Consider the following 25456-nt stretch of genomic DNA (forward strand, 5'->3'; position numbering starts at 1 on the left):
CGGTTGCACTGCCAAGCCAGGAATTTTTGGAAGTTAATAGCTCCCGGCCCGAAAGTCCTCCGGAAGAGACCAGCCAGTTGATCCTCTTCGACGCCCAGGACCTCTCCGAGTACGTCGTCGTTCTTGACCTCCACTGATCCCCTATAGAACTACAAGGTGGAACTTCCACCAACCGCATTGCCTGACTGACCGAGAGCTGTGAGCGCTTGGAAACTCTAGGTGCTAAGTGCCCTCACTCGGTCAACACCTGATCCAGGACTGTAGTTCCGTCAAGGAAACGAGCTGCAGAAAAGCATGTTCAACAGACGGCGATCACACCTGCTTATCGTTAAGGTATCGCTGGAGATATCGCAGTCTCAGCGAATGTCTGCGCATCCTCAGCCACGGCATGCCCAGTCCTCCACGCAACGGGTGCTAACAACAAATGGACCATCTGACAAGTGGTACCTGTCCCCTCCACAGGAAGCGGAAGAGCAAACGCACCAGCCCGTTCATCCACGAAACAGGGCAGGGAACGACAGTAAGGCGGTAGTATATGACGGATTCGATGTACGCATTCGCCACCTCCGCCCGACCTTTCAGGGACAGCTTCCTTTCGGCCTATTTATGGGTGAGACTGGCTACCCTGTCTGTCACCTCGCCCCAGTTCTTGTTCACTTGGAAATACGGACCGAACCTGACCCCGAGCAACTTAACAGACCCTTCCGTCCAGCGCCCCACAACGCTTTCGGTTGGCATGGGTCTGCCTCTCCAGGTACCCAGCTGCAGGCCCACTGACTTCTCCTGGTTGACAATTGCTCCTATCACCGCTTCGTATTCCCTTAGGATAGTGTCGATCATCTCGATTTCCGAGATGTCCGACACTATCACGGTGACGTGGTCCATATACACCGACACGAACCTTCTGTATCCCAGTTCACGCGGGATGCCCCTCGAAACCTCCAGCTTCCGCAGTAACGGCTCGAGTGCCAGTACGTAGAGAAGGGGTGAGAGTGAGCATCCTTGACGGACCGAACGTGCGATACTAAATGATTCCGAGAGGTGGCCATTTACTTTGACCACCGAACAGATGTCGCTGTACATCGCAGCAATCCAGCCTCTGAAAACGGGACCGAAACCAGCCGCCTTGAGGACAGCCTCCAAGTACAGATGGTCGACTCTATCAAAAGCTTTCGATTGATCTAAATGGATCAGGGCCCCACTAATGCCAAGTTTTTTACCAACCCTCTCTATGATGTATCGCGTGTGTTGGAAGTTGTCGTGTATAGTTTTGCTGGGAATAGCGCAAGTCTGCGCATCACCCTCCAGTCTGTCAACGACTAGCGCCAACCTCTTTACTAACACCTTGGTTAAAATTTTGTAATATGTATTTAGTAGAGTTACTGTCCTAAAGTTATCAACAATGTCCCCCTTGTTCGGATGTTTTCTCAGTAGCGTCACCACACCTCGGCTCACAGATCCAGGTATTCTCCCATTCTGCTGCCAGTTGCAGCAGACGTTTCCCAAAAGCTGACTAAACAAGTCTGGCATATGTATATAAAGCTCGAAGGGCAGATCATCCAATCCCGGAGACCTCGCCCTCGTGCAACTAGCCAACGCGTCACGTGTATCTTCAGCTGTTATCGGCATTTCGCAGGACTCTACGTCCCTGGCCAAAAGCCGCGGCATACCATCAAGGTAGGAAGTGAAGTTCACCTCCGCCTCCAGGCCACCGCGCGTCCCGTAGAGTTCAGCAAAGTACCACTGAAATTCCACACAAATCTGCTTCGACTCGTGTAACATGCGCCCATCCCGACCTCTCAAAGACCGAATTGTAGTTTTATTACCACGTTGCGCCTCGGCCACTTGGGCCCATCAAACGGCTTTCGTTCCCTCCTGCTTTAGAGCATGCGCCCTAGCTCTAACAATGCAACCTTCATGCTTGGTGTTGAAGAATTAGTTCAGAACCAATCTCGCTGCCAGCACGTCGGTCGCCATGCCTCTACTGAGTGTCTTTTCTAATTTCCTAACTAGATCTCTCTCTACTCAAGTCATTCTAGTTCTCTAGTCTTCGCTAGTTCTCTGCTAAATTCTACAGTTTCTACTCTAATAGCCCGTTTTAGGGACCAATAATAATAATAATAATTATCCTTTCTACTATAGGCACAAGGCCTGAAATTTTCGGGGAGTGGGTAATTAAAGTCAGTTTACTACATAGAGAGAACATCACTGGCATCTTAATGATGAAAATGGAAAATTTACAGTAAATCAACAAATGAAATAAAGAATAAGGCTGTCTATATTTATCTACACATACAGAAATGAAATATAATTGCGATTTATACTATAGATAAAGCGCACATCCCTCCCACCCAAAATGTCTCAAAAAATCACTCCCTGTCCTATCTGCGAAGTTGGGGCAACCATAATGCACTAAATCTTTTTTTTTTTTTTTTCCCTGAATATGCACTGCTGAAATCGAAATGTGTCAAATACACATGAGGTATTTTTATGTCATCAAACGGAGAGAGAGAGAGGGCTGGGAGTACTACCTAAGGGCAAATAACTCTAATAAACATTATAGTTATTTACCCTTCAATGTTCGGACAGCTATGACGTCCATTATATCGGGATTTACTAAAAGTTTAATAAATCCAAGGTAAAGATCATAGTATATATATAATACTCTCTTTAAAGACTTTTATTGATACTTTTCGTTTATCAGTCGAATCTTTAATTGTATTATTCTTTTGCTTTTGTAAAATTCATGGTGACAATAAACATGTTTCTATAATAGAATAGATTACGGTAATAATTTCTTTAATTGCCAACTCATGCCCCTTTATTTGTCAAAAAATATGCCCTTTAAATTATTAATAATGATATTTTTAACGCAAAGATTGCAATTACAGTGCTTGTTATTTGATAAATATACGACCTTGAATGAACGCTGTGAATGTATGATGTCGCTAAAGCCAGGTCTGCAAATTAGATGGAAGGATTCATTCTTTTTCCTAATGTCATTGAAAATGACATAGACAGCAAATAATTCAGTTGCTTCTCTATAAATCTGAGAGATCGTATCTGTTTAAGAAATTTGTAATTCCGACTCCTATAATAATGTATCTATTTGTAACTTAGCAGCAAGTACTTGATGTAAAGTACCTTAATGGCATAATAACTTTTAGTGAATTAATTGAATATATAAATATATTGAGATCTCAATCAATTTCAACCATAGTATTAATGATTTTAGGAAGAGTGTTTATGACTTTTCCACGTAATTTACTTTAATCTTAGTTTAAATTTTGATACAAAGCCAGCAACATCAGAGTAGATGTTAGTTGATTACATCGACTCTATTTGCTCGGCTCGTACTTTATCGAGCCCGAAAGAATGAAAGGCAAAGTCAAGCTTGGCGGAATTTGAACTCAGAACGTAAAGGGCCAGAAGAAATGCTGCTAAGTATTTTGTCCGACGTGCTCACGATTCTGTTGGTTCTTCGCTTTGCAATTTAGTTTAATCTTAAAAAAAAAAAAAACAGAATAAGATGAAGTTCAGTTTGTTAAAAAGACCGGAGAAAGACAACTAGCTTAATTCGAGAATATTAGAATTTAAAGAGAATTGCTGTAGGATTTCTCAATCATTATTGTCATCCAATAAACTTAGACAATCGTATTTGAAATCATAGCAAGCAGCTTTCCTATCTTTGCAGCTGAGAGATATTAACCTCACTGACACGAATTTGTATGGGATTCGTGTTTTCTTATACCTATCTGTTGTTTAAGAACATGTCGACATGCTATATACTCTATCACAAGAAAATTTTCATAATACATACACACATTCTATCTGCTTGCATGCATGATTTTCGACGTTTCTTGACTGATAATAATAATTGGCTAATATCCTCGGATTTGTTAGTTTTCTCCAGTTCATTTGACAAATTAATCTCTTGGTCTGTTTTAAGCATTAAAATAAATTCTATGGAAACTTCATAAACTCTCTTCCTGTTAAATTCTTAGTATTGTATTTGAAATAGAGATCTTAATACTAAATGTTCTGTTAAGAAGTCCACAAAACGTAATCAGTCAAAATCTTCTCCTTCCAGACATCAATAATAGGTGCACACATATACTTGGACATGCACACAGGGGTGTATTTACACTGGTATTAAAGTGTACCGCAACAATACACAATGTAGTCAAGCACACTGATGCATGCTCACACTTCTGCTAGTATGTACATGTTTATAGACACATATAGGCACAAATGCATTTACAAATCTTTACACACTCACATGTATGTATGTAAGTAAGTACGAAAGAGCTAGCCAATTTGCAAAGTAGTTACAATGTTAGATAGATTGTTTTGCAGTAATTACTCTGGTGCTCTGTGGTCTGTTAAAATCCTACTTATGTTAACTATGTCTTTCATCTATTTTGAGTTGGTTAAATTTTTCTCTTTTGCGCATTCTCCCTTCCTATCTCTCTCTCTCTCTCTCTCTCTCTCTCTCTCTCTTTAAAAAGAAACCAATTGTGGTTAGACCTTGAAAGCGTGTGCTCCCTACATTTAATGATTGTCCTCGACATGCCATATATCACAATACCACCTTAATTACACCAAGAAGCTGAGGACCAAAGGCTATAGATATATATATTTATATAGTCGAAATTTACAGAAAAACAAAAGATGAAGACAGGTGTATTAGTTTGAGGCTCTGGAAAGTAAGAAAGTCTTTTACGTTACGAGCTTACACTCTCCAACAGAAAGGAACATGAGGAAGTAAACAGAGAGAGAATAAATAAACTTGTAGAGTTAGCGATCAATCATGGCAATATATACACAGACACATACATGTTGAAACATGTACACATATATGTGCATGTGTATTCATGTATATATATATGTGTGTGTGTGTGTGTCTGTCTGTCTGTTTGTGAGTATATAAGTGCAAATCCCTTTCTTGTCCTTCCTCCTTGACAGCTGTATCATCTTTACTACTCCTGCTGCTTGTTCCCTTCCACTCCCTTCTGTATCCTTCTATCATCCTCAACTCATGGCTCCTTGCTCTTCTACCCTTCAGTCCTACCCATTTTGGCAGTCTGCCTCCCTTCATTCTCCTTCTCATACAATCTTGCAAACTGATTCTTCAACTTACCTTGTGACTTGTGGAGTCACTTAGGCACCTCATTACCATTATCTATCTCTTGCAGCTCCTATTATTTTTCTCTTTCTCTCCCTTTCTCCTACTAGATGTGATAGCCATGCAGATCTTCTACAAATAACTACACTCTCACTTCCCCCGTCTCTCGTAGTTCAGTCTTCTCATCCCTTAGAATGAATCCCTAGGGTTTGTAGTTCTGTGAGCTGCATGGCAATCTCAGGCACAAAATATTCACCCAGTCCATGCTGTAAAGTGGTTGGCAATAGGAAGGGCATCCAGTCATAGAAACCATACCAAAACAAACATTGGAGCATGATGCACTTCTTGAACATGTTGGATTCTATCACACTGTCCAACCCATGCCAGCATAGAACACTGATGTTAAATGATGATGATGATGATGATACACATACACACAAATAAACACACGTACACAACTTTTTCTTTCATATTTGATTTAGTTGGTATTTTTTTCTTTTCTCATATTACAGATTGATTTCACCATGCACAAGACTATTTCACACCCAAGGAACTCCTTTGTATTTCCAGACAACTGATATACTTTAGTAAGTTTGATTGCATTTTATTGTTTACACTGTCATGTTGCTGAAGATTAGGTCTTTGAGTTTATCTGTTACATTCCTAGAAATAACATCTAATTCCATAAAACTTGGTCTTTTTATTGCAGTTAGGCTTTGTCAAGTAACATCAGTTTTGCAGGGAAGAATGCCAGTTAATATGGTTTGAATTATGCTAAGTCAGGAGAGATTACATCATTCTCAACAATAAATTAGTAAATTTTTTCACAAATATTTAATTGAAATATTACACTTTTGTCTTTGTTTTCCTTTTTCGTAAGTTTAAATTTTTTAATGGGTTTCTATTGATATCCTATCAATTTTACTTGATGTATTGGAAAATGGAGAATTATTCAGATTAATTACACAGGCCAACAAAAATAATTTTTTTCTCTATTGTCAAACAAATTTGAACTTGAACTAGGGGTATTTTGACACACACAATCTGAATGTGACATCCATTTATTACTATTACATCAAGATTTTAAGATACTGGATCCATAGAATTTCATTGTTTTTTCAATAAAACAACTTATGAGGAACAAGGTATATCAAACATACACAGAAATTGATTTTCTTCAAAATCAGAATGTTTTCTGAAAAATCTCATAAAAATTAAAAAAATTCTACTGACAAATTAACATTGTTTATGCCTAATTCCCCATGAATTTGCATTTGGATGATTTTCTTGAGTGCTGAGCCTCAGGAAGATTACAAACTGAATTATAGCAATAGTCCACTACCATATGCAAGTCCCATCTGCCTTGATACCTTTGTTCTAGTGATTCTATGTCCTGATGGAAACATTCTCCCCATTCGTCACTTGTGTCACCAAGATTTACAGGGAATTTATTAAGGTGATGTGGAGATTGTGCAGCTTTATGCTCTTTTATGCTCTCAACTTTTGAAAGCTCTCCACCATGTTGTTGACTATTTCGGCTGCTTTCTGTTGCCCAGAAAGTCATTTACAACTATTACAAATGAATTCCATGCTGCTGCTTCAATGCAATTCATTGAATTTATAAAATTCTCATCTTTCTTCAATTTTCTGATTTGAGGCTCATCAAATGTTTCAGCTTTTATCTTTTCACTGCTCAGATTGGGAAATGTGCTGCAGATATAGTGAAAGCATGGTCCATCTTTATTCTGAGCTTTAATAAACTGCTTCATAAAGTCAAATTTGATTGGAGTGGAAGCTGGATGATTATTTTTCTGGAGAGAGAGAGAGAGAGAGAGAGAGAGCAACCACTATATTAATCTATCGTAATACTTATTTGAGTTCATGTTTTTTTTTTACTTTATAAAGATGACTACATTATTGTGTAGTAATTCTTTATCATCTTGTACATTTTTTTTTGTATTGCATGTACATTATTTATAAAATAAATTAAAATTTTTGCTTTTTAACCCAGAAATGTGTCTATTTAAATGAAAGTTATTTTCATTATTCTAATTAACTGCTGCAAAAATTTGAGTTTGCCTTATAAATATTTTCTTTTTAGTGGAATGCCAATGAAAAAAAAGAAGAGAACTGATGTCCAGCTGGTTATGGCTCGAGAACAACGTAAAAGAAAAAAGATTGAAAAACAAATAAAAAAACTTGAAAAATATTCTCAAAAATTAAAACCTATTGAGGAAGTTCAAATAAGTTCTCAACTTCGGAAAGAAATTAAGTAAGTTGTCTTTAAAGATAATGATGAATTTCTGATGTTTATTTTCATTATAGATATTAAAAAGTTGTCAGAAATAGTGAAGAACCAGTGTACTTTACAGCATTTAATGCTTTAGCATTCATACTACTCTGTCATATGTAATGTTTATTTATACACACTGTTTTAAATTACCCATGCATTATCTCATAGCTTTGAAATTTTGATGATGTAATTGTTTATTTTTAGAATGACATTGTAGAATAGGTGGGAGAGGCTAAACCTGGTCAGTTTGAACATATAAGTAGAATATTTGGGCTGGATATGGTCTAAATACCAAAGAGTGTATTTCTTCTTTTTTAGTTTAAAATCAACTTCTTTCATTCATTTTGGATTAAAGTATTAAATACTTGACATATGCTGAGATTGATTTAATTCAACACAATTTTGTGTCATTGTATATGTAATACAAATTTCATTTTATATCCATTCTGGCCTAGCAAATGATATGTTGTGCCCATTAAAAAAAATGTAATTTTGTTAAATTTTATTCTTAACTTTATATTATTTTCATCTATAAAACGAGCTGAATATTATCCACTACTTCTTCATCATCATCATCATCTTGACAATTAGTAAATTACCTTGTGACTTATTGTTTTGCTTCCCTTTTGTCTATGTTGATTAATATTTGAACAATGGTTTGATAGTATCTCTCTGAGATGTTTGTCAAATATGTATGAGGTACAATGTCATCATCATCATTTCCACTTTTCCATGGAATTTATTGAATCAGATTTCCTATGGCTGGATGCCTTTCCTGTCACCAAACCTTAACTGTTTCTAGGCAAGGTTGTATTTCCTCATGGCCACATATTTTTCACAGAAGACTGGAAACAACATCATTTCTATGATGTTTTGCTCAAACCATCATGATGTCAAAACAAGGGTACACACAAACATGCTGGGCTGCTTTCAGTCTCTCTGTGCCAAATCTACCCACAAGGTTTTTGTTAGTCTGGGGCTATAATAGAAGACATTTACAAGATCTGTAAGCAGATTAGAGTTAACAGCCATAGGATACCCTTCAATTATGTGAACTGACCAAATGGAAGAAAAATAAGAGACTTTGATATAAACAAATCAAACAGTGAAAGGCTAGAAAAAAGCAAAACAAACTAACCACTGATTCTCATTGAGTTGAATAACTTATTATTGTAATTATCAGCATCATCAGTGTTATTAGGGCAGTGGATTGGCAGAACTGCTTGAGTATCAGGCAAAAATGGCTTACAGTATTTCTTCCAACTCTTTATATTCTAAGTTCAAATCCCACCAAGGTTAACCTTGTCTTTTATCTCTCTGGGATCTATAAATTAAAGTACCAGTTAAATATTGGGGATCATTTTGATCAAAATTACTGGCCTTGTGTCTAAATTAAGAACAATTGTTAGGGTGGTAGATTGGCAGACTCATTAGAGCATCAGAAAAGAGAGTGTTACAATGTTTCTTTACATTCTGAGTTTAAATACTGCCAGAGTTAACTTTGCCTTTCATCTATGCAGAGTTGATAAAATAAAGTACCAGTAAAGTATTGGAACTGATGTAATCAATTAGTCTTCTTCTCACAAAAATGTTTTCCTTGTACCTAATTTAGAAACAGTTATTATCATTATTGTTGTTCTCTTTTGAGAAGAGTGAACTTATGAAACAGTTCTGTAGAAGATTCAGATATATTATATTCTACTTTATGAGAAAATTATTATTATTATTATTATTATTATTATTTGTGTCTGAAGCAAGAGGACACTTCCATGTGGCTTGTTTTCTTGAAAATTTGTTTTATTAGTAGGTAGTCCAAATTTTGTGGAACAGTTTACTAAATCACCCACTGTAAGTGGTCTGGCAAAAATTTGTCCTTTAAGGGTGAATTTTGAGATTTAAGAGTCAAAATAGCAATATGACTTCCCAAATTGAGAGAAGTGAAGGCTGTTAGAACAGCTGCTATGACATTATTGGAATTAGCCATAACTCCTCACTTTTGAGGATTGTTGCATTTGGGGGGGGGGGGGCTAATTCTTCATTTGAAAATCTGACCTCAACTGTGCCAAAGCATCTCCAAGTTTTTATACCACAGACTGGTCTGGGCTTGCTCACCCACTCCAGTCTCCTTGACTTCATTGCAATACATTTAAATATGGAGGACAATGTGGAGAGGGTATTTGCCTTAGTGTTCAGGGCAACTATGGTTTTGTAGGGTCTCCATGAGCAGCCCTATGAAATCTCCCTCTTTTGGGGAATTATTCATTGTTATAATTTTATATTACTATTTTTCACTTTTTACATGCCTTTTGTGTTATCCCACATTGAATTGTCTTGTACTGTCCCCAATGTTTCATGCAAACTCTTAGTGGTTAATAAAGAAAACATTACTATTATTATTATTATTATTATTATTATACTGTCAATAAAAGGTGTAAGGTGGCAAGCTGGCAGAATCATTTAGCACTTTGGGCAAAATGCTTAGCGGCATTTCATGTCTTTAAGATCCGAGTTCAAATTTCGTCGAGGTTCACTTTACCTTTCATCATTTCGGGGTTGATAAAATAAATACCAGTTGAACACTGGGGTCAATGTAATCGACTAGTCTCCTCCCCCAAAATTTCAGACCTTGTGCCCCTAGTAGGAAGGATTATTATTATGCAGCTGTCAGTAAAAGGTTTCCAGACACTTTGATATCCACCTATTTACTATGGAGTGGAAAAATATTGAACATTGTTATATTTCAGTTTTGTAAACATTTATTAACTTGTATTTTAGTGAGATGTGTTAGTCATCCAGCATGATAGCACCAATCCCATCTCAAAGAAAATAGTATTTGAAAATAAGAGAGAATTTTTAAAAAAGAGAAAAACTGTAAAAATCCTGCCAAATCAGTTACAGAAGTCTGATGCAGGCTTCTGCCTCACCATCTCTTGTCAAATCATCCCACCCATGCCAGCATGAAAGGCAGATGTTAAATGATGATGATGAATAGCAATAGCAGCCATTTTGCTAGGCAGAGGAAATTCCTTAATATTGGTTGGATCCTGAAAGAGGAAAGAACGCGGAAAAGTATGTTACAAGGGATAGTACCTCCTTGCTTTTGAAACGGATTAGAAACTGGCAAAGAGGAGAGCTAAATATTTGTCTTGCCAAAATCAGTGGTTTCCGTGTCTCCTCAAGTCCTAGTTGATGTGTGTAATAATGCAGTTTCCATTGATGAGGGCAGGGCATATGGGAGTGTGTACTTGTTCTTTAACACCACATAAATGCTCACAAGTTGATGATGCAATATCTAGGGTGACGAAATTCAAGGATCATATACTACTAGTTCATACACACTTTGAATGATAGCTGTAGTGATTTTAATGTGGCAAAATACTTTTATTATTTAATAATCTAATTCTTTTTTTTATTTTAAGTAGAAATGCTTAAGAGTATTCATGTATCTCTTTCATATTCAGACAGATAAATAGATATGAGTTTTTTATTTGTGTTGTTATATGAATGTGATTTTATGATTTTTGTTTTTTAAAGTCTGAGGTACCGTGCTAAACCAAAGTTGTCATTTGAAGAGTCTGAAAATCGAATGCTACTGAAAAAAGCTTGGTCAGTTTACCAGAAAAATAAATTTCATGAAGACCTGGTAGCAATGGATAATGCTGCAACTGCTCAGAAAGAAGCTTTAGCTGAACTTCGAAAAGAGTCTGAAGAACTCTATCACTTAGCTATTCAGGTAATAACTTTGTATTTTCTTTCTTCTTTGTTAATAGTAGATGTGTGTGAGAGTTTTACTGTTGAGAAAATTTTAGGAAAAGTAGTGAGGAGCTGTCAGTTTGACATGGGAAATTTGAAGTGAGCCTATTGTTTACATCTCTTGGTAGAGCTCTTAAGTAGTTTTCCTAAAGATACTTCTAGACAAGGGGTCGCCCAACTTTTTCAACCATCAACCCCCTTTAGCTACTTCTCCATCTGCAATGACCACTTAATACCCTACCATACCATATCTTACATGCGTACCAGGTAATGATGCTGGCAAAAACGTTTATGAGATATGTATTTAATATCTCATCTCCCTTAGCAGGCTTAGTCATTAAGCAAACATTTGACAGTCCGCATCCCCTCAATCACTGATTATGATATCAGGCCTTGAACGTTAGCAAAAGCAGATTTCTAGCTGCAGTGAAAAATTTACTAAGTTTTCCCATGTTTCATGGTGCTGACTAAGTATTTCAAGTTCATCTGGGTGAGCTGGTCTCTTGCACGCCAACTCTCATTCGACCCCCAGTAATTCCTTGCTGACCCCCTTCTAGACTGTTTCTTTAACTGCTGCTGTTTTAATAGGCTTATCCAATCAGATTATTTAAAATCATTCAAAATAAGAGAATTAAGAATTCATTCTTTTCTTCCTTTTCCATTGTTTCATTTTATTTTTGTACTAATCTTGTTCTAATTTTTCTTTGCTGTTCTTCATTTCAGTCCATGTTTTCAGAACCTGCTCTTCTACTGACCATGATTCTTAGAAGTATTTTGATATGCTCTACCTTCTCTAGGCAATTTTAATTTTTTTCTCATCTGTTTAGTGTATTTGAGAAAATCATTTATTGTATTTTCATATTGCCATGGCTGTCTTGATCCTATGTCTCCAGCTACCTTTCTCCATCAAGTTTCAACATTCAACCTTGTATTAAACAACTACACAACGCAATTATTTCAAATCACATATCTCTACTTATAGTCCTCTCGCCTGAATACATTGGTTTATTGACTGACAATTATCGTAGTACAACTTTAGCTATCTATCTTTTCAAATAGATGTTTAATGAGCATAAATTCACATTGTTTAATCAATTCAATAGCTCTCTCTTTTTTTTTCTTTTGGTTTGTTTTAGATTGATGAGCAGCTTATACCTTATACACATCAAGGACCTATGCGAACAATTCCAATTGATAATTATGAGTCACCTGATGGTGACTACAAAGACACATCTCGGAAATGGGATTAACCAAGTACAGTTTTGTGATTGGTCAAATGGAGTTAGTTTTTATATTGTAATAAATTATTGAAACTTTATAATATTGATATTGTAATTCTTATTTGAAAGGTGTATTGCAGAAAGATTAGGTAGTTTACCAGACTAAGAGAATTTAATTAGGCTATCTTTGTATTTTAACTTGCTTGCTTTTCATTCTTCTGTTCATAAAATAAGTACAAGCCATTTACTAAAGTTGATTCAATGAACTTATTGTTTGTTCTACTATAAAATGTTCATGCCCATATCATAAATTATTACATATTTTTGTTTCGATAGATTTTAATGCTTGCTGTTAAAATGTAAAATCACTGTACTTAGACACAGGCATGGTTTTGTGGTTAAGAAGCTTGCTTTGCAGCCACATGATTTCAGGTCCAGTCCCAAAACTGTCATATATATTTGTCTCCCTTGACAACTGCTGTTGGTTTATGCCCCCACCCGCAATAACTTAGCAGTTCAGTAAATAAACTGATATATGTATAATTGTTTGATCAGTGGTAGTACCCCAGCCTGGCCAGTCCTATAACAAGTAAAAGTTGAAAAATGAATTATTTTGAGATATCTGTTTTCGGCAACTTTGCAACTCTCCTTGATGGTCCTGCTGGTTCCCCTGCCCCCATGATTTTATTGTTTAGTAATCAAAAGCTAGTCCATCTGTTAAGTCTACTTTTCCTTACAATGCGATCATCAATAATAGCATTTCATTCACCCCAATGCCAGTGAAGGCATGTGCACAACTATTGTGTAATATTTCAATTAACAATATATGAACATGAGAGGTAACTGCACAAAATAAATGCTAAATATTCATGATTGCTTTGAGAGTTTAGTTATCACAATTGGCCTCAATAATGTGCATCTGTTTATTCACTAAGCATAAATGCTTAGTATATGTGCACATACTATACTCACAAATTCTTTCATCTTAAAACTTTTGAATTAATTCATCCTTCCAGTCAGGATTGCTAATTCAATAAATTTCTAACTAGATCTAGCATATTTTAATACAATATAGCCAATGAATACAATCATCTAACTGACAGAAATTTAATTATTTTAAAAATAATGTAGATTATCATGATACATTCATTGCTAGCAGTTTACAATTAGATGACCTAATCATATTTCACAGCAAATTTAAAGACCTACCACATTTGGCAATTTCAGAATGGTCATAGCAGTAACAATGTGACTTGGTGGCTGTTTTGCCATTAGTAGTCTGTTTCTGTAACCCAGAACATAGGCGTTATTGGTGCTGAATTTATCTTTCCTGACTACCCAAAGTGAAACTGAATCAATTTCTGTTTAGTGTTGAAAAGTGAAATTTAGATGTTATAAGGGAAGCTATATAAGGTCTGGTAGACTGTTTTATTAAAATATTTACTTTTTAAGAGAATCCAAACATTCAATTTATTGCTCTTATAATTCTTTAAAAATATCTATTTTAGTTAATCAGGTAATGATTTTAGCTAATTCTGGCTATAAGCTATAAATATTATCTGATTGTTATTATCATCGTTTAATGTCCATTTTCCAGGCTGGCATGAATTGGATGGTTTGACATGGAGCTGTTCAGACTCCAACTGTCTGTTGTGGCATGGTTTCTACGGCTGGATGCCCTTCCTAATGCCAACCATTTCACGTGCCACTGGCATGCATGCATTTATGCAGCACTGGCCCCTGAAAGAACAAGCTTGTATGTATGGATTTTACTTACAACAAATTTCCACATTCCCAGTCCCTTGTCATTTCCTCAATGAGGCCCAGCGTCTGAAGATCCTTTCTCACCACTTCATCCCACATCTTTCCTCCACAATTTTAATTTGACAACTCTAGTTTCAATATGCCAAAATGAAAGGAGAGTACCGTGGTAAATGCTATCAATAACTTCAGAAACAAAATATGAAATCATAAATATACACAAAGCTGAAAGAAAGAATTAGTTTTGAAATTTTTCTTGAGGCTAGTGAATTGCATCTGCAATTTTAATGGATAAAGAAAAGTATTTCAATGGCATTAAGAAGTACACACTTCTTGCAATCTTCAATAATAAAGGATTTGTCATCCTTATTCTTTGCATAGAAAACTTTTTCTCAACAGAACTCATCAAATGCAATGCTTAAGGATACCTTTTATACAAGCTGTTAATTTTGCTAAGGGTTTATCTTTTTTATGATGTTAAAGGATAAGAAGGAAGACAGCTGAAGAAATATTTATTGCAAACTATAACTGGATTTATAGATATAATCACAGTCAATTATAGTCTGTTGCAGCATTCTTTTGTATTAAGTTGCAGATTTTCCCCTATTATTTTAATTGTTTGAAAAGATTACCGATTTATATTCAGAGAAACATCAAATAAAAACACAGACATTCATCACCACAAATTAGTCTCTAAACTTAACAATGTTCAGAAGGATGCCAAGAGTCAGATATTTATCCATCAACATAAATCTTTTAATATAGGTATAATTTAGTTAACTGTAACAGAATACATAGAAAGACACACACTTTGTTGTAAACAACTTGGAGTGACCTAAGAAACTTCATGGTGAGTATAATTCTGATCAGAATGTTGTATGGAGTTTACCTCTAGAAACCCATTTTTCCACACTTCAATTAGTCCATTGACAATTTTTATTACTGCTCGAAAAGCTTTGCTTGAATTCATTTCATCATTTTACATCCACTTTCTGTGGTGGTACAGTCTGGATGGTTTGACCAGAATGCTATTTGGAGTATCATACCTTGCTCCAATGTCTGTTTTGGTGTAGCTTCTTGGGCTGATCAGGTCAATTTGTAATTTGCAAGACTAAAGACCTTACAATTGGGAGAGGGAATAAAAGTGAGTACGATGACAAAAGTGAGAGGTTTAGGTTGAAGGAAATTAATGCATCATGAGAGGAACAGTTTTTTTTTCCAGTTAATTTTTGAACTATTAAGAAAGATTACAAAGATGTTTAAGAGGTACTAATGGTAATCCAGTGAGGTGGTTCAGTATAATGTGTGTGTGTGTGTTCATAAGCATAAGATCTCCACATTAGTGGGCACTGTTATTTTGAAACAGTATGTCTTAGTAGCTAACCATTGACATGTACCTCAGCTCATATTTGTTGTGTGTGTATATAATACATACACTCACTTGCATGTATGTGTACATTATTTTGGTAGCTATAATAAAAATAAAGGCAATGAGTTATAAAATGTAAGCAAAAAATTTGATGAACTTCACAGTACCAAATAAAATGTAACACAACAATACTGTACTAAGTAACCAGTCAGCTTGTTACATAATGGGCAAATAGATGTAAAGATGTTGATGTCAACAGATTGATTAAAAAAAAATAGATTACTGCACTCCTTTGTTACAAATTTTTTTTCTCTCTCCATGTAAAAAAACAAAGTTCATGAAGGGTGTGTAAGAAGTCTGATGTATGATAGTACATACCGACAACACTGAAAACAGTGTTTTATGCATGGAGAGAATAGTCTGTTTGATATGCTGTGCTATTTTTATGAAACTGGTTATATACAAGTAAGTTCAGAAAATGAGAGAATATGAAAATTACTGGATGATAGTTGACTCTCCTAATGATATAGTTGCTAACAATTAGCTGTGCCTTACTGCTTGGCAGAGATGTAAGTAAAGCATTTCAAAGTTTGTTGTGGAGATAAATTATAGATTCAACTATATATTCATTATAAAATTTTATATATAATACAAACACACAATAATCATTTTACACAATTCTCCCATATGCTAAAATGGTTATGTTGGTTTCGTTTGATAAGTTTCAACAGCTCAGAAGACCAGGTCTTGCTCTAATGTCTCATTTTTGACATGGTTTCTACAGCTGGACTCTTCTTAATGTCAACCACTTTACAGAGAGTATTGTGTAAATTTTTTTGTTGCACCAGCATTGTTGGGGGTCGCCTTGCAAAGTGAAATAGAGCCCCCATGATGGTTGGGACAAATTTATCACTGTGAGCGGATGGTAATGGTGACAGGGAGCACTAATTACATGGACTAAGTGATGGATGGGTCAGTCCACCAGTGATGCCAGCATGGTTGTATTATTTATCAGGGCTCAAGACAGTTTTCATTAGAGTTACATAAGTTAGTTGTTGGGTGTGATAGAGAAGAACCTACCAGAGATAGGGAAGTGAGTAATAGGAAAGAAAATGAAGAGTAGTGTCAGTGGGTTAGAGAGTGTGTATGCGTTTGATACGACAGTAGGGAAGGTTAAGTAGGAGGAGATGCATATTGTAAAATAATAAAGACAGGAATATTCATCATCTAATCCTTTATTAAATATGAACTGAGAACCACAGAACAAATTCTGAGTGTTAACAGTCAACATAAATCAAATTAGGGTTGCCAACAAACATACAACAATCTTCAACATGCACACACAGACACCATTTCCATATCAAAAGATTATTAAAAAAAAAAGGAAGGTATGTTATTTCAGTCAACAAGAGAGAGCTAGTCACTGATCCATTTTATCTAGCTTAGAATGTCTTTTCTCTACTTTGTATGTTTTCTGAATGGGTTACATTAAAACTAGTTATCTTGTGTCAAACATTCAAAATGTACACATACCAAAAAACAGGCTTTGCAAGTTTTTTTTAAATGCTGCTGTTACATTGATTGTTCTCAACATTTTATTGAATTCATTTATCATAAACTCATATTCTTTATATCTAGTTGGTTCATCAAAGATTCTTGAAAACACTGATACTTTTTTCTATATGGTTTTAATTTATTAATGTAGTATTTTAAGTTCACAGAAGAACCAGCATGAATAATGATATAAGTAGTGTTATAATGACTTAAAAGCACCATTCAGATCTTGCCCTAATGCTAAGTTCCCCAAGCGCCGTGATACTTCCAACTGTGCCAAGGTAGCATCAAGTAAAGTGTAGAGATGAGTGATTTCATGATCACTACGGGAAAGAGAAATTGCCTTATGAAAATTGGTAACTGCAGATTCTATATTACCCCTGCAAACAGAAAAAAAGAAAGCAATTAAATTTATGATTTCAACAGCAAAAATGGGCATCTGAACGTCAGTTCAATAGAAAAAAAATATTTTAAAAGAGATTTGTCTAAGCCAGAACAATGCAAGAAGGTACAAAGTAAACTACAAAAAAAAAGAAAAACCCCAAAAATTGCAGTTTTACCTTGTATTTCTATATTTCAGGGTTATGACACCTTCTTCAGAACATTTGGAAAAAGTTGCTCAGATGAGTGGGGGACAAAGGAGAAAGGCAACATGCACAGACAGGTGTTGTTATGCCAACCAGTCTGCTTCATGTAGTTCCTCCCAATTGGTTAGTGTGTACACCGTGATGTTATGTGTGGTATTTTTCCTCAACAGAACTTTCTTCAGGGATGGACCAGTGTGCACCATCTGTAGGTTGGATCTCCCCTTGCAGATTGCATGTCACAGCTGTCGTTGAAATGGAGCAGTTTAAGGAAGCGCATTTCTGACTTGGGATTATGGACCTTCATACGTGATTTACCCACTTTTGTTTCATGGATGCAGTTGTTGAGCAACAGATGGCAGATAGCCGTTGGGTGCTAAGCTCTTGAGGAACTGCTTGGTGTTGGTTGCTTCGTTAGTTGCTTCACTACATCTGTCTCATGTGCGTGATCTCATTTTGCACATATGTGGCTTTAGCTCTGGTGGGCAGAGCTGACTCGTAGTGTACGAACAGATTCCTGTTGACCACTCTTCTACAAAAATTTGTATAGATGGAACCCTCCTCTGTGATCTTGATTTTGGAAATGCAGCAGAGAGATGGTTCAATTTCATATCTGACATGACTGCTGACATTGTTGAAACTTTGATGTATGGCAATTGCTTCCTCCCAGGAGGTGAGTATCAGGATATTGTCAATGTACCTTGAGAAAAAGGCACATGAGTGGTAGGTGTTAAGCACCATGCATTCGAGATGACTAATGTATGAGATGGCCAGTAGGTTTGAGGCCAGATCCCATTGGCAGACCTGAGAACTGTTTATCTGAGCTACTTCAATGTTGTATAGGAAATAGATGCTACTGATTATGTTTAGTAATATGGAAGACATGTAGTAGTAAAAGTTATCGAAATTCATGAGACATAATATAGAAAAGAGGCTTATTGAAATATTATTTCATGTAACCTTTTTAAAAATTATTTTTTTATTTACCTCTTCACCCACAGTTGTTTGCTAAATGTTGAAATATACTGGAACTTATCAGTTATCAGCTTTAATTAGTTGAAAAGCGTCTCTTTACATGGATAACTTGCTAGTCTATTGCAGGTTTTGCCTTTGGGAAGATTTTAGTCAAGTCTGTTACAGATGTAACATACACAAATTCATAATATATAGATTGGACAACTGAAGGTTAAGTGCTTTGGCTACTGACGCTGCATGTTACTGGTGACAAGATACAAACCTGCAACCGTGTGGCCACCTTACCAAGCGACACTTATTTTTGCTAATAATCTTATTCATGTTTGCATTTAAAATGTAGTGTAGAGATGCAGTTACTGTGCTCTGAGATGAAATCCTGTTCAGATTAACTTTGCTGTTCATCCTTTCAACCTATCCAAAGTGACAGACTGGACACCTTGGCTCTTTGCATTTTGAGTTCAAAACTCACTAAAGCCTGCATGAGTAGTAGACAACCTGGTTTCCCAATTTGATAGCACCACTTGGCACCTTGGATACTTTAGCAAAATCCACTTTATTGCAAGCATTTGGGCTAGGTTTCCCTCTTGATTGTAAATAAAAAAATAAACAAAAAAACAAGCTAGTAGAAATATGTAATAAAGTAATATCTTACCTGTGAACTTCTATAGAACCAAAGAGCTCATATGGATATTCATATTTTTCATCCATACTAATAGCTTTCTCAATGTAAGAGCGAATTTTATCGAAGTCTGGTTCTTCACTGAGTAGCAGGACTCTATAAGATAAAATATAAATGCCTGATGTTTCCTGAACATGTATATAAATGAAAATAATACCAATAGTTTTACAACAAATGAGCAACATGCACCTGTAGTCCTGAGCTAGACTCTCTGTTAGTTCAACTTGGTTAGGATCAGTTGGACTCAGCTGAAAATACACACCACTTGTCCCTTTGATATAAGCAAACCTCTTGTTCACCTCTTTTTGGCTTAGGTTAATTAGCCAGCTACTTTTATGCCAGTCTTGCACTTCTTACATATACATCATACAGTCTACCTTTGACACAAAGAAAGGAATCCTTTACTTATTTGTCAACAGAGACAACAACTCTCAAAACTGCTTTCTTCTCTTCTTTACTCTAGCTACTATGGTTTTGATACAAGAGTATATTAAATCATATAACTAAGAATCACTTTCTATAAACATCAAGTTATGGAACTCTGAAGTAATTTATGTATAATTTATTCATTTACTCTTGTATTCCTCTCATTCTTACAATGTCGCCTCTCAGCATTCATACTATACTCTCTCTTCCCACGTCAATGGCACCCTCCAGCCTCTCCTTTCCTTACTGCATCTATCTTCAGCTTCTTTTTCTTTCACTGTTCTCCCATCACACTCCATTTTAACATCTTTTCATCTCTCCCTCTCTATTCCTACCTCCATGCCAGAGTGTAGTGATTGCCTTTAATATGTGATGGATAATACATTCAGCCACTGCAATGAATTCAATTGCTGAAGTTAACAAACACAATTAAAATACTTGGTTATCAGAAGACGGATACCAATTATAAGTTATCTTTGAATTTAATAATCGCCACACACACACTCACACCTATAAATAATAAAAACTTTATGCAATTTAGTGTGTATGTATGTGTGTGCCAAGAGAAAGAAATAGTATACAAGTTTCTGTGATGCAATTAGCTTTAAAAAACTGATATAATATTAAAATGGAAACTAACGCCTTTCTTTAAACATAATTGACATTTTCTCTGATAAGATTATGTAAAGAGAACTAACCCCATGTATACAGTTGCCATTGCATTATCTTCTTCCAACTCCAACACTTTTTCAAAGTGATGCCTAGCTTTTTCTGGTTTGTTTTGGCCCAAAAGTGTCTGCAAAGAAGAGTTTTAAATGTTTCATAAGGGATTATGAAATCCCAAAATTTGTTACAGCATTTTCAAGTTATGATGGAAAAATTACTGGAATGATTAATGAGCTACATTTCATCTAAGAAATATTTAAGGTTTTCCCTAAATTTTCATTATTTAGCAAAATCAAAACAATATGCAGGAGTATATTAAATCATATTAATTATAAAGCATGAACTTATAACTAAGAATCACTTTCTATAAACATCAAGTTATGGAACTCTGAAGTAATTTATGTATAATTTATTCATTTACATTATATTGTCAAGTAAACAAAACCAACTCAGATTTAGTTCCAGACCTTAAAGTTTAACAAATAAACTAAACATCAAAAATATGGATTACAAAAATGTAAGTTGGATAATTTAATTAGTGTCTTCAGCAAAACAAATATGCTAAATCAAGAACTGGTTTATTAAGCCTGAAAGCTAATTACCTGTCCAAATTTGATCCTAGCTTCAATACAGTTTGGGAATTTTTCCACAACTCTTTCAAATTGGGATGCTACTTTCTCCAAACCATCAGCAGAGCTATTTATTAAGGCAGCTCGATGTTCTAGAAACAATACAATAAATCAAAACTTATATTATCATAAAATATGTAACAAATGAAAAATGCCAAATACTGAACTTTTAATATTAACAGTTATTTATCACCAACACAAGAACAGAACAACAGTTTTGACGACTAAGAATATTAAGAGAGTTGCAACCCAACTAGACATACTTTTTGCGAAAGAAATATATATCAACAAAGACTGAATGTATGGATTTGCGATCTAAATAAAAAATGTTGGTAGAGAGAAAAAGGCTTGTCCAATAAATAACTGTTTATATTTTGATTTGATTAAATTCTTGATTAAAGATGTTAGTTAACAGAATTAACTAATATAAGGAGCTATAATGTTGGCATACATAAAATAATGGTGAACATGTTTTGCAGACTTGCATTCACCCATCTTGTTTTAGAAGAGAAATATTTTAAAGTTTGAATTTCTGTGTGACCCTTAAATTAACATATTTCTGTTGAAATACAGTGCTTTTGTTTCAATTCATTTTGAAAATAATGAAGAACCTAGTAAAATAATTTTGTCATTATCAAGCTGGTGTTTGGAATATAAATTAACATGAAATTTGGAGGGAAGGTTTTAATTTAGATCAGTGTAAAACAGAAAGTTCATATCATAGAAACAAGGGTGGTCTCAAGCAGGTTACTATCAAAAGGGCTAAACCACATTTGCTTCTAGTCTATTCTGCATGCACATACATATACACACACCACCACTACCACCGCCAAAACTTCTAAATTATTGTTTACTTTATTGGCAATAATGTACAAGAATTGTGACACATGTAACATATTTATTTTGCATAAAAGTATGTTATAAAATAGAAGACTTTTAAATACCTCCAAGACACTTATAAACATGGGCATGAGGGAAGTTTGGATCCAGTTCTATACATTTTTCATAATCCCGAACACTATCTTCACAGCGATCTTGTAACATCAGGAGCTGAGAACAAAATGAATATATAGTTGCTAAATAAACTTAAATTTTTATAATTCAAGAGAAAATCTTAAGCATAATAGACTCATGGGGCAACAAAGATACCACAGTTACCGATTTCCACAAAGAATTGACAAAAGAAAAAAAGTTTTAGAAGTTGACATCATAAAAGGATTCTGTTCACTAAAGGGAAGGCAAGTAGCAAATCTTCAATTCACTTCCATGATATCTTGTACATAATTATATTAAAAAATTCCCATTCCAGTAAATAACACAAACTCACTAACAACAATTAAATCATTTCAAGGTCAATCAAATTAATAGAATAAATACTTATTAGCAGTAGTGAATAATTTTAAATCAGTAAAAAAATTTAAAAAAAGACAACTCGAGTTTCACGTTTTAGCATGTGACTTGAACCAAGATCATATCAAACATAAAAATAGACACACATTGTTATACCCACTTCTGTTGTATTATTTGGGTAGTATTATATTTTATTACAAAGGCTGATCTTGAGATTTTCAACCTTAAGGATCTCGGTTTTGGCACAGACATGGATATGTAGTTAAGTTTGCATTTAGTTCCACTGTGTGGCACCCTGGGGCAAACATCCTCAACTATAGCCCTGAACCAACCAAAGCCTTGCGAGTGGATTTGGTAGATGGAAACTGAAGGAAGCTCATATATTTGTGTGAGCCTGTCTCCTTGTCTTGAAAATGCATGATAGCTATAAATGAATGTCCTTCATTTACAATTTTCTGTGAAAACATGTCTGGCCATGGGGAAACAGGTAAGAGTGACAGGAAGGGCATCTGACTGTAGAAAATCTGCTTCTATAAATTTTTTACTTGTTCCAGTCATTTGACTGCAGGTATGCTGGAACATCGCCTTTAGTCGAGCAAATCAACCCCAGGACTTATTCTTTGTAAGCCTAGTACTTATTCTATAGGTCACGTTTACCGAACCACTAAGTTATGGGGACATAAATACACACAAACACATACATACATATATATATACATACACACACATATATACGATGGGCTTCTTTCAGTTTCCATCTACCAAATCCACTCACAAGGCTTTGGTAGAAGACACTTGCCCAAGGTGCCACGAAGTGGGACTGAACCCGGAAACCATGTGGTAGGTAAGCAAAGCAACCTACTTGCCACACAGCCATTCCTGTTATCAAGTCTATTTCAAATTATGTATTTTTGAAAAATAGACATGAATGTTCTCGAAGACTTGATAACAGAAACAATGCACTTGCGGTATATTAGGAGCTCAACTAAGATGATAACAAAAGAGAAAAAATTTTTTTTAGTGAAATCAGGGCTGGAGGATTCCCGAGGGTGCACCCTACCTCTCCATTTCCCACAGAAAAAAAAAGCATTTTCAGTATATAAAGAGATCAACTAAGATTAAAACAAAAAAAAAAAAAAAAAAAAAAAAAAAAAAAAAAAAAAAAAAAAAAAAAAGGAAAATTTTTCCAAGTGAAATCAGGGTCAGTTGCTAGAATGAGAATGAGCTAGGCAAAGTCCAGAGAGCTGCTACTTTTGTTAGTAACAAAGTGCCTCTCCCTCAGAGTGAAAAATAGATTCTATGATGCCTGCTATGCTAGATGGCAATCAAACAGTTATGACTTCAGAAGACATGTGAAGGTTTGAAAGGAATGAAGCCAGTACGCTTTGCTGGATGTGCAATGTCAGTATAGAAATATGATAGAGTGTAAGCACTTTATTTCATGTTTTTATGCATCAGACCACAATTATAGTTCAAATGGTATGAGTGCAAAGATTCACAGAGACAAACACATATGATGGGTTTCTGTAACATCTCCATCTATCAAATTTCACAAGGCATTGTTCAACCCAAGACTACAGTAGAAGACACTTGCTTAAAGTGCCATGCAGTGGGATGGATGCCCAAACCACACAACTGATAAGTGATCTTCTTACACAGCCTGCCTGCAGTAAAAATGATTTCAAAGTATTGGTGTAATATAATCATATCATTATATTGCAAGACATACTTCTCAAAATAGAAGATCATTTAATGAAATAGATTGTTTTGCTTGATCAAGGGTGGGAGGGCTAAGAGGATGTCTGTTTGCAACTTCATAGCCACCTAAAAAACAATTAGTGAAAGCACAGTACACGCTACTAAGACATATTTGCTTGTGAGTAATGGTTAAGTTGGGAGATGAATTGAGTAACTTACTTGTCCTCGATGGAAATATATATCAACATTTTCTGGGTCAATGTTAATAGCTTCACTATACATTTCCATAGCTTCTATAGCCATGCTTTGTTGACTGTAACAACTAGCTTTCTTGATTAAAGCACTGACTTTCACCTAAACATAAAGAAAAGAAAATATTAATATCTATTTATAATAAATACCTTAGGAATGAGAATCCAGGTTCGAAATTTCCCCAAGACACCTGATGAAGGCTGGAGGGTATATCAGCCGAAACGTTGTGTTAATAACAAACAAGATGAGGACAAATATCCGTCAATTGTAAATAATGTACAGAATTAGTTAATTATGTCAACTGACATATTTACCATATATTTAAAATTTTAAATAAAAACCTTCAGTATTACTGATTCATAAATACTTTGTCTAAAAAATCTAAAACAGATAAAGAATGTTGTGATTATGAAACACTTACATTTTTATTAACATTTTCACTTTGAATTAAATCCTCAAAGTCAGTTATGGCATCAGTAAAAGCACCCATATAAAAGTGTGCAGTTCCTCGTAGCAATCTTGCTTTGTTTATATAGGGGGAGTCAGGTTGATCCAGTTCTTTGGAACATAAATCAATGATATTATCACACTGACATTTAGAAAATTGTTTGCAAGCCTCTATAAAGGGTGAACTGAAAAGAAAAGAAAATTTGTAAATGTTATAGAATATCATAAAAGAAGAGCAAAGCATGGCATTACATCTTGAATGAACATTTATAAAATTTAATGGGTATCTGGCCCTGAATTACTCCTTCACAGATTAAAGCTATAGGGTGAAAAGAGCAGAACCTTGTGGATAATTATTAAAATGTTCTCATTCATCATATCATCAACCCTAACCTCCATATTGAGAATTTCTGTAGCTAAAAGCTTCAACAGTACTCACATCCAGCTATCAATATTTATCTTTTACTAGGTTAGACATGTACAAATTGTTGCATTACATAGACATCAGTGGTTCAAGAATTTGATGCAAATGTCATCAATTTCAGCTCATAACGGTCACTGTACAACTTACAATACATGATCAACTAGATCATGACCACTGTAATTCCTGTTTAATGCACTGCCCCTGAAACATTATCTTCCTATTTTACTATATATATATATATATATATATAT

The 25456-nt window shown here is 35.1% G+C and overlaps 2 protein-coding genes across 2 annotated transcripts in view; one reads left to right on the forward strand and one right to left on the reverse strand.

Moving 5' to 3' along the window:
- Nucleotides 1-2488: 2488 nt before the first annotated feature.
- Nucleotides 2489-12492, forward strand: LOC106867869 (39S ribosomal protein L40, mitochondrial). The gene is made up of 5 exons (XM_014912922.2): nucleotides 2489-2638; nucleotides 5638-5712; nucleotides 7227-7397; nucleotides 10953-11151; nucleotides 12308-12492. The coding sequence occupies exons 1-5, from the start codon at nucleotides 2592-2594 to the stop codon at nucleotides 12419-12421; spliced, it is 606 nt and encodes a 201-aa protein (XP_014768408.1). The 5' UTR covers nucleotides 2489-2591; the 3' UTR covers nucleotides 12422-12492.
- A 4246-nt stretch (nucleotides 12493-16738) lies between these two features.
- LOC106867870 (mitochondrial import receptor subunit TOM70) overlaps nucleotides 16739-25456 on the reverse strand; it is a 28088-nt gene continuing 19370 nt past the window's right edge. Inside the window, exons 6-12 of the mRNA XM_014912924.2 lie at nucleotides 24756-24966; nucleotides 24302-24436; nucleotides 21979-22084; nucleotides 21008-21126; nucleotides 20438-20535; nucleotides 19287-19409; nucleotides 16739-17455 (exon numbers count right to left, since the gene is read on the reverse strand). Of these exons, the coding sequence (XP_014768410.1) occupies nucleotides 17275-17455; nucleotides 19287-19409; nucleotides 20438-20535; nucleotides 21008-21126; nucleotides 21979-22084; nucleotides 24302-24436; nucleotides 24756-24966 (973 nt within the window). The 3' untranslated portion in view covers nucleotides 16739-17274. The remainder of the gene's footprint in view (nucleotides 17456-19286; nucleotides 19410-20437; nucleotides 20536-21007; nucleotides 21127-21978; nucleotides 22085-24301; nucleotides 24437-24755; nucleotides 24967-25456) is intronic.

Source organism: Octopus bimaculoides, chromosome 5 (genome assembly GCF_001194135.2).
Source record: "Octopus bimaculoides isolate UCB-OBI-ISO-001 chromosome 5, ASM119413v2, whole genome shotgun sequence".
NCBI classification, from domain to species: Eukaryota; Metazoa; Mollusca; class Cephalopoda; order Octopoda; family Octopodidae; genus Octopus; species Octopus bimaculoides.